Here is a 13,580-nt window from a genome sequence, read left to right on the forward strand (position 1 = left end):
CTTGTCCCACCGGGAGGAGGCCCTGGGGCAGACCCAGGACACGCTGGAGAGATTATATCTCTCGGCTGGCCTGGGAACGCCTTGGTATTCCCCCGGATAAGCTGGAGGAGGTGGCTGGGGAGAGGGAGGTCTGGGCCTCTTTGCTTAGGCTGCTGCCCCCGCGACCCGGCCCCGGATAAAGCGGATGAAGATGGATGGATGGATGGATTGTGAATATAGTTGAAAACCATATATTTCCACTCTTTTTCATTAGGTGTTATAAGGTGGATATTGAAATCTGAGATTTGCCAACATTAACCATCCAACAGTTTCTAACTTAAAAGTTTGGATAAATGGGATTTGGACCTTGTCTAAGTGTTCTGCAATAATTTTTTACTGGTGTTTTTATCTTATTCCAATAGCTAACTGCATTTGTATTATTATAATTTTGATTATTGCTTATTTTGCTTGCGCTTTGTTATTCGAAGGACTAGCAGACGGAAACTGGCTATCAGCTAAATCTGGTGCAATGCATCCTTTCTCTGAGGAGATGAGTATTTTTTGTTTGATTGTACAAATAAAGAAGCAAAAAATTCAAAAACAATGTTCCTGAAAAGTAAATTTAAACTAATCTAAACTCAGACTATTTCAGAATAATCTAAACCAAAGTGATTCTAGTACCAGAACTACAAAGTCCAGTATGCAGATGGGGTTGGTTAATGTGAAAATTACAACACTCAGGAGATCATGATTTGTTTCCCGCTTGCGAATTCTTTTGATTTCTGCCTTTTTGTGAACATTGCGACTGGGGTTCAAATAAACAAGCCAACTGAAAAAATGACATGTAAGGATGTCCAGTGTGCTACGGGCACCTAGGAAGTGTTGACAATATGTCGACACTCTGTACTCCGTACAGCACTGTTTGATTGCTCCACTCCAATCAGTAAATCCCATTCAAATTCAGTCCACTCCAGTTAAACTGATATATACCTAATCCAAGGTTAACAGGACTGTAACAGATGTTAAAAATAATTCACTCACGGTACAGTGATTACAGCCATAAGCTAATTAAAAATGCACCTTTAAATATCTAAAGATTTTTGTTACTTTTAAGGTTTAGATCAACCTAGTGACTTAAGGTTCACAAAAAAATGTCAGCAGAAGGAGGATAAAAATGGAGACGAACCCGGGTTTGAGTGCATTTAATCTTCATTATTAGTATTATTAAAATTTCTGTAACTCTGGTGAGTTCAGAGAGTTTATTCCAAGGAGACAGACCGAAGCATCAAAATCCAGACAATAAGAACAAAAACCCCTCCCCCGCACACTGTCTCATCCTAAATGTATCTCAGACTTTGTCTGGTGGTTTAACAGATGCAGCGTTATTGCTCCAAACTATCACGGCCTCTCTGAGAAGGTATAATTCAGAAAAGCACACCGTAGTGTACTCAGTAGTCTTTCTTTCTTCCTCTCTTTTTTTCCAGCATTTCTACACATATATACACACGCCACATGGCTTTGTTTGGGGATCCTGGTCACTTTAGCACAGTAGAATGAACTGCTTGGCAACTAGTGGAGGATGAGAGCGCACACACTGAGGCACTGACCACTACAGAAGAGCCATCGGGGTTATGATGCCCTCAGCTAAGGCTAATGATACAGGGAGCAACCGGTGTAACAGATGGCCTTCACTAAGTCATATGAGGCGCTCTGTTAGCAAGTGGGTAGACTATGACTCTCTATTGTTTACTTATTCACACCATTGCACATATTTACACACATTCAGACAGCATGACCTCCTCTGGAAACATCCTTTGTCTTGTGATTGCTACTCTTTTTTTTTCCATGTATGGAAATAAAAATGGTGAATCAATTTAAGCTGGAAGAAATGGAAAAAATCTTTAGAAACGTAAAGCATTGTTAGAGTGGTAGACTATAAGAGACTTTGATGTGACACATGTGAGCATCCTAGAAGCCCATAACCTGAGAAATCAACAACTATTCATATTCTTATCTACTTTTAAGCTAAAAATGAATAAACAAAAACACTTCAGGTATTAGTTTCACGTTTGCACGGCCATTACTGGAGCTGTTTTTAAATTTAACACTTTACAGCAGAAATGAACATTTACAGCCTGTAACAGTTTGCCAGTACAACTTATTGCAGTTGTACATATATTATAGTTTAAAGTGACCATTTTAACATTTTTTCAAAGGTTTAAAGCAGGTATGCTGAACTCGTTTTATATTGTGGGCCTAATATAAGAAAAAGAAATGCATTTTTTAACAGTAAGTCTCTGTTTTTCTACAAGATAAAGTACGTGATGTAGTGAATGAAAGAAATATGTCAGCACAAATAAATAATGTACTACTATAGCTTATTTACACTATACTTACTTATACTACTTATAGTATATAACTTATATACCATCTCTCACCCCAGCCGGTCGCAGCAGATGGCCCCGCCCCTCTCTGAGCCTGGTTCCGCTGGAGGTTTCTTCCTGTTAAAAGGGAGTTTTTCCTTCCCGCTGTCGCCGAAGTGCTTGCTCATGTATGCATTATTGTAGGGCCTTCCTTATAATATAAAGCACCTTGAGGCAACTATTGTTGTGATATGGTGCTGTATAAATAAAATTGAACTGAACTGAATTACTTAGCACTTATATAGGACTAATTAGCAAATACCTATATCCATGTTATGCAACCACAGTTTTTTGCTTCCCCTTGGTTAGCAAGCTTGTTAGCCTTAGATAAAAAGACTAATGCAGAACTCTATCACTAAAAAAGCTTCTGGCTGTAGCTGTAGATTTGCTCAAATTACTACAGAAGTGGCACTGGTCTTAAATTCCAGTCAAAACAAACAGAAAAAGGTGATTGCATCAGAAAATAATGCAGGTCACATTTTAGTTGTTGTTGTTCTAAAATGCTGGTCTTCATTACGATCATCAAATGACAGAAACAGAGTGACTTGGTGCAGGGTTGGTCAGAGTGACTGCCAGCTAGAAAACGTGCACATACAGGCTGTGAGATGTAATATACAAGATGATTGTGTCTACTGAGCAAATCTGTGGTACAAGTGCGACCCCTGCTGACCAAAACATGCATTGCAACGTGCTCCACCTTGTTAAAAGATATTTCCTTTTTTTTTTTTTTTTAGAGTTTTGAAGGTTTTGACCAAGAAAACACCTTAACACTTTAATTCCTAATGTCCTTTGAGTTCTACTTGTTTATTACATGAAATGTTGTATACGTGAACTAATCAGTTTGTATCCAAAAGTTGATTCTGTTCATCTGGACGTAGCGTTTTGTGGGAGAAACGTTTCGTCACTCATCCAAGTGACTTCTTCAGTCTCAGCTGACTGCAGGTTTCCCCGATCTTATAAACAGTATGTTTGCATAATGACTGAAACCAGCCCACTGAAGGAACAATGGGCTGGGAGGTCAGTTCCTTAATCTTAATTATGAGAATGCATCAAGACGTAATCAGTTTGTAATTATTGAACACTTGTTCATGTTGTTGGGTGTCAAGATGTGTAGATGTTCTGTTTTATCCTTTTGTTAAATAGAGGTTCCATTTTAGATAATAACCACATTATTATGATTATGAGATAAGCCTGCCAGTCAGATTATCTTGTTAAGGTCATTTCAACTTGACATAGTATGAGGCAAAACTTTTTTAGGTCATATTGTCAGGGCAACACGCTTCAAGTGGCTCATCTTCAAGCACCTCCGCATCTAGTAAAGAAGAGCGAAGGGGGGAAAATATTTCTGTGTGTCCTTGTCATAGTGTTCCAGACTTGGATGCTTTAAAGAAATTGGAATAACTATTAGCCAGAGTGTGAGTCACAGCCTGTCTGACCAAACAGTGCCGATCACGTATGCATGGAAACCTATTTTCCACCTGCGACTAAGGACACTGTAACAGCAGGAGAGAACACTTGATTTAGGCAAAAGTAAACAGAACACAATGTATATTAATATTGTCTCCATCATCAGTGTCGACAGCAGCATCAGAGATTAACCAGAACGAAGTGCAAGGCATCTTTAACCCTTTACTGGGTGAGGAACTACATATGGTAAGCTATGTATTCACAGCTTGAAATACATGCCAGACATTCCTACAAAGTTATTCAAACAAAAAGAAGTATTCAAAGCCTTTGCCCTTACACTCAAATTGAGCTCATGTGCATCTTGTTTTCATTGATCATCTGTCAGATGTTTCTACAAGGTGAAGTCCACCTGTGGTAAATTCAGTTGATTGGATATGATTTGGAAAGGCCAACACATGGCTCAAGAGTTGGAAGTTGGCTTTGTAATCGGAAGATTGGCGGTTCGAGCCCCAGCTCCGACAGTCTCGGTCGTTGAGTCCTTGGGCAAGACACTCCACCCGTTGCCTACTGGTGGTGGTCAGAGGGCCTGGTGGCGCCAGTGTCCGGCAGCCTCGCCTCTGTCAGTGCGCCCCAGGGTGGCTGTGGCTACAATATAGCTTGTGTGTGTGAATGGGTGGATGACTGGATGTGTAAAGTGCTTTGGGGTCCTTAGGGACTAGTGAAGCGCTTTACAAATACAGGTCTCAAGCTCTCATAGTTGGCACAACCCAAGTCATGAAGATCAAGGAAATGTCTGTAGCCATCCAAAGCAGGATTGTTTCGAGGCACAGGTCTGGAGAAGGGTACAGAAAAATTTCTGCAGCATTGAAGGTCCCAGTGGCCTCCATCAACCGAGGTTTTTGTGATCTTGTAATGATGGATCCAAGTCTCCCTTTTTTCCCCCTTTCCTGTAAAATATTCAGACAGTAGGCAAGGGTTAAGACTTAAACCCGACTGAACATCACTGAAGAGATGGCAGTTTGATAGCTTAAGAGGTTCTGCAAAGAAGATGGGAGAAACTGCTGAAAAATGGGTGTGCTAAGCTTGTGACATTATACTCAAAATTATACTCAAAATGACTTGACTGTACTTGCTGCCAAAGGTTTTCCAAGAAAGTATTGAGCAAAGGGTATAAATACTTAGGCAAATGTTCTATTTTTGTTTTTTATTTTTCATCAATTTGCAAGAATTTCAAGAAAACCTTTTTATATTTTCATTATGGGGTGGTGTTTGTAGAATTTTGAGTAAAAAAAGAAAAGATTTTGTCTCGCACCATTGACATAAATAAAGTAGGCCCCAGGACAGAACCCTGTGGCACTCCATTAGTGAGATTTAAAAAACTGGAAGAGAGACCACTGAGCTGCATGCACTGCTGACAGTCCGAAAGTTAATTATAGAACCAGTCAACTGCTTGGTCTGAAAGGCCTATTTCCATGAATCTCTGACATAAAATACCATGGTCAACAGTGCCAAAGGCTTTTGATAGGTCAATAACAAGAGCTGCACAGCAGTTCTTTGCGTCCCGGGCTTCATAGACGTAATTGAGAACTTTTAGGGAAGCAGTTACAGCACTGTGCAATATCCTAAAACCAGACTGGAAAGGAGATAAAATAATATTTTCATCCAGATTTCTTCAATGGTGTTCTTTCTTACGTAAAATCTTTATTTTTTTGGTTTATGTAGTTGGAAAAAATAATGCAAATAAAATGCAGCCAAATAGCCTGTCCAGTCACTCTCGTGCTTCCTCTGCTCTTCTTTCCTCCATTTCCCTCCGAATCCCTCTTCTCTAATCAAGTCACGTACTTCATCTCCCCTGTCCCCTTTTCTCTTACTTTTGATTTTTTCAGCTGGTCCTCATCCTCCTGCTTTTCCTCATCGTGCTTTTGGTTTCCCACTGCGGAACTGATCCCTGGGAACCTCATTGATGGAGCCAATCAGGACTGGAGTCCTGGTAAAAGCCCTCTGTCCTAACATCCAGGGCTATGTAGCAGCAATGAGCTGCCTGACCCTGGATACTTGCAATCCTAAAGGCACAGGTGTCATTGTGTGGAGATTAAAGAGCAGTAGACCCAAAACGCAGACAATAGAGATGGATGTAGATGTCTTTATTTGAAGTTGCAAATAAACAGTGGGGACAACTAGAAAAGAACAAACAAAACCTAAAATGGGAGAACTAATCTGTAACTAGGAAACCTGTGACACAGAGGGAATGACACCATACATGCCAACCCTCCAAAATTTTCTGTCATTTTTTTGAATCCCGAATTTTAGTGCCCCTGCCGAAAATCTCCCGGAGCTACCATTCTCCCAAACTTTTCCCGCTTTTCCACCGGGACAACAAAACTGAAAAACCATATCGCAGAATTCATAGCGCAACCGAGCCAATTCCAGTTTCCAACTATGGCGGCAGCTACTTGGTTTATTACTTATTACTTTCTGGGTCGCAAAATAAACTTTTAACATATTTTCAGGCGAGAATGTAGCTGTGTACACTTCAAAAAGCTGAGCTGACGAGAACAGCAAACTCCCAGGACATCGTTTTCAAGCCCCCGCGGTCTTTCACTACTCAGGTTAAACATGATATATAAAGCCAAACACATGTTTAAGTTATCAAAGTGACTTCTTTGATAACTTAAACATGTGTTTGGCTTTTTTCAGTGCTTTATTTGTTCGTGAGTAAATCGGTTTGGCTGAGATTACAGTTATTAGATTAGATTAAATTTAACTTTATTAATCCCTCGGGTGGGTTCCTCCAGGGTTTTCACACAGCTGAAAAAACGTCAAACAGAAAACTGATTAAACAGAAGAGTGAGACGGTCCAGAATTTACACCAGCTTCCGGTTATATTTTAGATAGCAAGGAGCCGACGGCAGTTTCATTCCACCGAGAGGGCTCGTGACGTAATTCTGAAGGCTAGACCGTCCAATTTCACAGTCGCTCACTTCCGGCCTACCCAGCTTTCGGAGGACCCAGCCCACTTAGACAGCGAAGGCCTTCACTCATGTACAGAGCGGTTTGTGCCGGTGGATGCAGCCTCTGAATTTGGACACCCCCACTGTTTCTGGCCAGCCAATAATAACAGTGACATTTAACTTATTTTATCTGATAAATAAACATTGTAAAATTCAAGTTTTTTTGTATATATATATATATATATATATATATATATATATATATATATATATATATATATATATATGTATACCACTCCCCCCCAACAGCCCCTTTGACTCCCTAATTCTGAGGTCTCAAGGTTGGCAAGTATGAATGACACATGGAGAAATGCCAAAGTAATGCAGACTACCTAAGGGAAGCACACCATATAAATACACACGCGAGGAAATGGCTGACACTAATCAAACACGACGAGGCAGAGAGGAAGCAAAACAGAACACACTGACCTGAGACACGGACCTTCAAAGTAAAACAGGAAATTTATGGTTTAAAAAGTAAGGCTTCTTTTAGCCTTATTTTTTAATTGTTTTTATCGACAACTCGGTTTCCCTGGGTCTTTTCCCCTGTGTTATGGACCTTAAAGGCCTTGCAAATATTGTTGGACATAAACCGGTCCGTTGTGCAAAAAAGGCTGGGGACCGCTGTTCTAGTTGACCTTTGCACCACATTTAATATTCAACTGTGTGAATTCTAAAAAAGCTAATCTAAAAAAGAATGGGACTGTGCTTACTTGCTTACTTTAAGCGAAATGAACATGAACGTACATGAACATTTAAATCTCACTATCGCGAAAATAACTTAAAAATGTTGGTATCATTTGCCAAAGTTTCTACCGCTGCTTTGTCGGGATTGCTGGGGCTCTGTTTTCCCGTTTTCTTTCATTTCTTGGAATAGGTGGGCATGGCACACCTGCGGATCATTTAGTGTCATCAGTCAGGGTACTTAAGGAATGAGTAATTCATCGTTGAATTATTGTCTCAGCCGTAGTGATTACAGTAATTAAATAGATTCAACATCTTTATTTAACAGAATTGCAGACTGCACAGATGGTACCTTCCCAAAGGAAAGAATAATATAAGTTACACTAGACTTAATATTTACTGAATACAGTAATGGATTTCTATACATTTTACATCAGATAAAAACTTTGGTTGTCGGATTCAGATAATTATTTGTTAAAAGCGAAACATTTTAAATAAGAATAAGAAAGAAAAGTATGTCTTTGTGCCCCCTTTCCCTGCTAATGCCCTACCTGGCCCCCTGACAAAACTTTGCTAGACTTTGCTGCACAGTTACCAGCTGTCAGCTGCTTAGAAAAGGATCCTGGTGTTATTTGTCTCTCAGAAACAGTTCATAACTTCCCTTCAACTCATTCATGTCACCTCAAAGGTAAACCTGTTTCTCCATCACCTGTTCAGCTCTGATGATCCAGTAAGGACATCTCCTGGTTTCATCTTCATGTTTCCCTCTCACCACATATCCAAACCGACATCATGACCAGCAGCTTTACAGCTGTGGCTCCAGCAAACATCAGCTGATACTAGAAATTCATATTAAATACATTCTAACAACAGCTGATCAAGCTTAAACGTGCTGCTGTTGTTTAGTGCGACATCCGCTGGTTTCCTCTTTCTGGTGCAGAGAGAAAAGCCGATCAGCTGATCATTGATCAATTTCATGATTGAACTAGCAACTTTCTAGCTGAAGAGGAACAGGACAAATCGCGTTTTCATCTCAACTTTAAAGTTCGACCTCGGCTGTAATTGGTCCAGCCCAGAGTTGCTCATGACCAACTGGCCAATCCACCACCATTCATTTATACCGTTAAAAAAAGAAAAGAAATAAAACCCCATCGGCCCATAAAAACAAAAAATCACGAGCGACCCAGCGAGCAAATGCCCGATGGCCAGTCCAGCCCTGCCTGGAGTTGGACACCCCTACCTTAAATGTATTCACAACCTTGTTTGTGAAATATTTAATCACTTCTGTTGTGTAACCTCAATATAAAAAAGATAACTCTTTAAATGAGGACCTTCACTGACCTTCATTCTAGCCTGAAAAATTTGCAGGCAAATTATGAGATGGGAAATGTAACAGTGAGGTCAGAGGTCAAATATGACATGATATTTGGATGTAAACTGTAATCCTTATTTTTTGTCATTTTTTTTTTCACCAATAAATCAATAAGTTTACCTTAAAGACTTTGGTGGATGTAAGCCAATTTTTAATGGATGGTTAACACCCTCACTACACCCCTACAACGTTTTACCAGAATTAATTCAAAACAAAACCCGCACAAATACACAAAATGCTACCAAAAACACAACCTCCTTGGTGTAGGTAAAAAGAGTTGGTTACAGCAAATGTAATCACAGGTTAGTACCAGATGATGGAGCTAAAGATCCACAAAAATGCATTCATTTTTATGATAGATTCTTTATTAGTCAACACAAAAGATCGATACAATACAAATAACCTCAGTTAAGATACAGTATACAGATTACAAGTTAACAATAAATTTATGAGAACTGATTCATTCTAAAAATGTGTACTTCACTGTAAAATCCTTACTTATGCTTTATAGTACTAGTTGATAGAGTTTACAACGTTGGCAGAAATCTGTATGAAACCATCTTTGATAAAACACCTGGAAAAATAATGGCTTTCTACCAATAACTGCAGAGAAAATAGAAAAAAAACGTAAGCAAGCTGTCCTCGAAGATTTAAACGCTCCCCTGTGGTTCACTGTTCTAGATTATACGACTCTGCTGTAAGTTCATTTTGCTTTGAAAATTTTGCGCAGTGTGGTAAAATGAAACCAGGGGCTGGATGTATAAACAGAATGTGTGCATTAAAAAACACGCACACGGTTTTCGCCACACATAAAGTGGTATGGTTTGTATTAGAGCGGAGCCCCACGTGATAGTGTGGGGAAAAGGTCAGGGAAACTTAACACATAACACAACAGTTCGCTACTCATAGACTTCAGTGACAATAATTTGATGTGCACTAAATTTTACCAAGCCTTTTTTTATTACTTATGGTAATTGTCGGAGCTATAAAAAGATGTGGCTCTGCATATAAATGTGTTTTTCTTGCAAGAACTGATGCCCTTGTAGTACAGCATTTCTGCCATGGTGTTTTTCTTTGAATTTATATAGTTAGTAGCCTCCACTGCTTCTTTCCTTACTAGTTTTTCTCCTGATCATGAACCTGAGATCAACAATTACACATTTCCCTTTCTCCCGCTCTCCAATAACCTTCCCGGTTATATACTGAGTGAAGCTGTGGTTCTTGTTTGCTCATGTTGTAATGATACCATAACAAGGCAGTGTGTACTTCCACTAATTGGTAAGAATAGGAATGGCAAAAATTGAGCTTTAATAAACCAAAAAAAGAGAAAGAAAAACAACAACACAGTTTTATATATTTGACAAAAAAAAAGAATGCGCACATTTTCCCTAACCTTCCTTTGTGCATACAAACAGCTTTAGTCATGAGTATTCAGTTTTATATATCTGGCCCCATGATGTTGTGTTTTTGTGGAAAAAAATATGCGCAATGAAAACCTTTTCTCTCAACAGCGATATGTATCTTCTAATCAGAAAGGCTCACTAAAGAAAATCTCTGTTTAAAACTCTCAACCACACATTAAGTTTTTCATAAATAAATAGAATGAAACATCAAAATCTATATATTGTTTTTAAGTTGGGTCAATCGCTGTGATCATTTCCTTTGCTTGATGAAGACCTGGACATATGATACAAAGATACATAAAACTCCATGAGAGGAGTCTGAGTTACACGGGACCAATTCCAGATCTCTACATTTTAATTCATAGATGTTCTTACAGTAGCTTTACAAAACACTCCTCATTTCTTTATATTTTGTTTCCACGTCTTTAAGTGTTCTTGAGCAACCGGGTTTCAAAATGTATTTCCAATTTTTTTCTGGACATTGGCTGCTTGTTCACTCATTTTCAGTCCCATCCTTGTAATTGGCAATTTTCTGACAAATTCTGTTTTTTGGTTTGTTAAGCCACCCAACACTGACCTATGAATCAGAGATAAAGAAACAAAAAGGCACCAAAACTCAAGGGATCAATTAGTGTTTTGTCTACACATAACAGACATTGCTTAGCAAATAACTCATTTTAAATTGTATCTTCAGGCACTTACTTACACTCACTAGTAGAAACAGGGTGGCTGTAAAGAAGTCGATTTAAAGGACTGGCAATAGGTTTTAAGGAGACATAATCCAAAATTGAAACTTCATTATCAATACTTAATGGAGGTCAGGATAGAGGTACAATTGCATTGCTTGATGCTGTCCTTGTTAAAACTGGTGGAATTATGAGTTAAGAATAAAGAAAAGGACCACAATCATGTACTACTTCATCTGGAAAGTGTCTGATTGGCAACAGCTTCGTTTTTGAGCAGTAAAGGCATACTGGGACAGAACAACACACAGTTGAATGCTATCAGTCATGGACAGGCCTCCCTAGATCCCGGATCTCAACATGACTGAAGCAATATGGGATCATCAATGTGGGAACAAAAGGCAGCCAACATTTGTCCTTCAAAAAAAACCTGAAGAACTATTAGAGAAGATTATTTAAAGAAATTACAAGAAAGAGAGTCATATCAAATATGCTGCTGGGAATTTCAAAAACTGTTTTTGCCTTATGTGTTGATATTTCCATGTATCTTTGCACACATTTCAATAAATCACTGCAGCTGTTTCACATTTTCCTAACAAAATGTAAAGAATTGAGTGGTGCATCAAGGCTTTTGCACAAAACTATATGTGTAAGGTCCCGTTCAAGGTTTGGGGAAGAAATATGCGATGGCAAATACGCTTTTCACACCCAATATTCAACTGTTTTTGTAATGTTTTCTTTTTGCTATGCAGGTTAACAGCAGACTTCACACAAATGCAGTTGTTTTTTGTTGCAAAAAGCATTTGTCCTTTTCTTTAATTTCCTGAAAACAGAGCAACATCTAGAAAATGATTTTTCTGGAACAACTCCATCATTTCTCAGGAAGATATATTTCCCATTGTAGGTCTGCTGTCCTTTGCTGATTGTGTTGTTGTATACATTGATCACTGCTGGAGATTTATTCATGTTAGAAATATATCACACAGTTCTAACATCAAACTTAAATTGTGTACAAAAGGTCGCTAGCTCGAATGGGTCACAGACACATCAGTGTTATTAAAACCATTATTATATGGTATCCTGTACATAAACAGCATGTACTGTAGTGCAGAATGACAGCTTACATTATGTGCAATGGTGGTTTGTACAAATTGGTTTCTGTTATTCTAGTCAGACTGATGTAATATTCAGCCTTGTTACGTCTGTAGAGTTTCTTTTAATAAGACAGGCATCTATAAACAACAAAGCTTCCAGAGCACAAAATTAAAATTACATTTAAAATATTTACATCACTCATGGAAACTGGCACAGAATGGATTAAACGGGATTACAAACATAGCGTCTGCGCGCAGACATGCATGTGTATGTGCAAGCTTGGAGACAGGAATTATATTACATTCACAGTCGCAGAGGGAAGGTGGGTCGGGAGAGAGAGCGTATTGGCCGCAGAGAAATATAAACATTGAGAATTTCAGGCCATTTCCAGGTACACCAACTCAGACTTATTACATAGTGTAAGAGAGTGCACCTGCTGTCTTTCTCTCTCTCTTGCACAAATACACACACACACACACACACACACACACACAAGTAGGATGTGGTCTATGAGCGGCAGCAGCCAGCGGTCCTCATTTCTTTGTCGACGTACTCCTGCAGCTGAAACTTTGGCTCATCGGGTTCCTTCATGGTCCTGTGCTTCAGTTCCCTGACACAGAGAGACATAAAGACTCATATAGAACTAAACAGGCACTGAAAGTGGTTAAAGTGCAGTAAACCTAATTTTCATATATATATAAATTCATTTTGTTCTCTTTTCTTTTCTTCTTCACCCCTGAATAATGCTCTACCCTGACTCCCACAGAGCCCATGTTCCTGCTTTGGAGCACTGCACTCATGTTTTAGGGATTACACAGAGGTGGTTTCACTCTGTTCAAGTATCTGGCCAACAACACCTCATCCAGAAAAAATATCTGGTGAACCTCTTCACGACTAGTTCTAGCAACAGGAGCCTCCTGTGATTGCAAGGGCTTGTTAGTAGTTGTTGCTGGTACTACTGTTGGCTGTGCTGGTTAATTTGAAGACATTAGGCTGCATCTATTTCTAGTTTCTTTGCTATTCTCTCTCAGCTTTTCAGCTCCATCATTTCACTTTTATTTGTCCATCTTTATCAACCACTTCTTCCTCACTAAGCTCTGCTCCACAAGGTGCAGAGTTTCTGCCACACACACAAAATAAAGTATCCATAACTCGAAATTTCGAGTTAATAAGTCGAAATTTTGAGTTAGCTCTGCCAATCAGTAATCTATGTGAATGATGTCATTTTCTTGTTACCCAGAAGGATACGGCGCAGAGGAATGGACACTCAAAACCGGATCGCAACAAATTGGGGCTTTCGAGAGTACGTTTGCTGATAGTAACGCCATGTGATTCAGCTAATAACACAGGGATTTCATCATTTGTGAAGCCACGCTGAACATTTGTGCATTCATGACTGGCTGTAATACTGGTAGCTTAGCTGTAGCATTTGTAGCTGAGGGCTCCAGTTTCTGGGTAACAAGGAAGTGACATCATTCATGTAGATGACTGATTGGCAGAGCTAACTCAAAATTCGAGTTACT

The 13,580-nt window shown here is 39.2% G+C and overlaps 1 protein-coding gene across 3 annotated transcripts in view; it reads right to left on the reverse strand.

Annotated features, from left to right (window-relative positions):
* Positions 1-9,219: 9,219 nt before the first annotated feature.
* rab26 (RAB26, member RAS oncogene family) overlaps positions 9,220-13,580 on the reverse strand; it is a 108,916-nt gene continuing 104,555 nt past the window's right edge. For all 3 annotated transcript variants that reach the window (XR_013911033.1, XM_026177314.2, XM_080305621.1), the window contains one exon: positions 9,220-12,667. Coding sequence is in view for 1 of the 3 variants with exons in the window: in XM_026177314.2 (XP_026033099.1) it covers positions 12,565-12,667 (103 nt within the window). In the remaining 2 variants the exon portion in view is untranslated. The remainder of the gene's footprint in view (positions 12,668-13,580) is intronic.

This window comes from Astatotilapia calliptera, chromosome 8 (assembly GCF_964374335.1).
Source record: "Astatotilapia calliptera chromosome 8, fAstCal68.1, whole genome shotgun sequence".
NCBI classification, from domain to species: Eukaryota; Metazoa; Chordata; class Actinopteri; order Cichliformes; family Cichlidae; genus Astatotilapia; species Astatotilapia calliptera.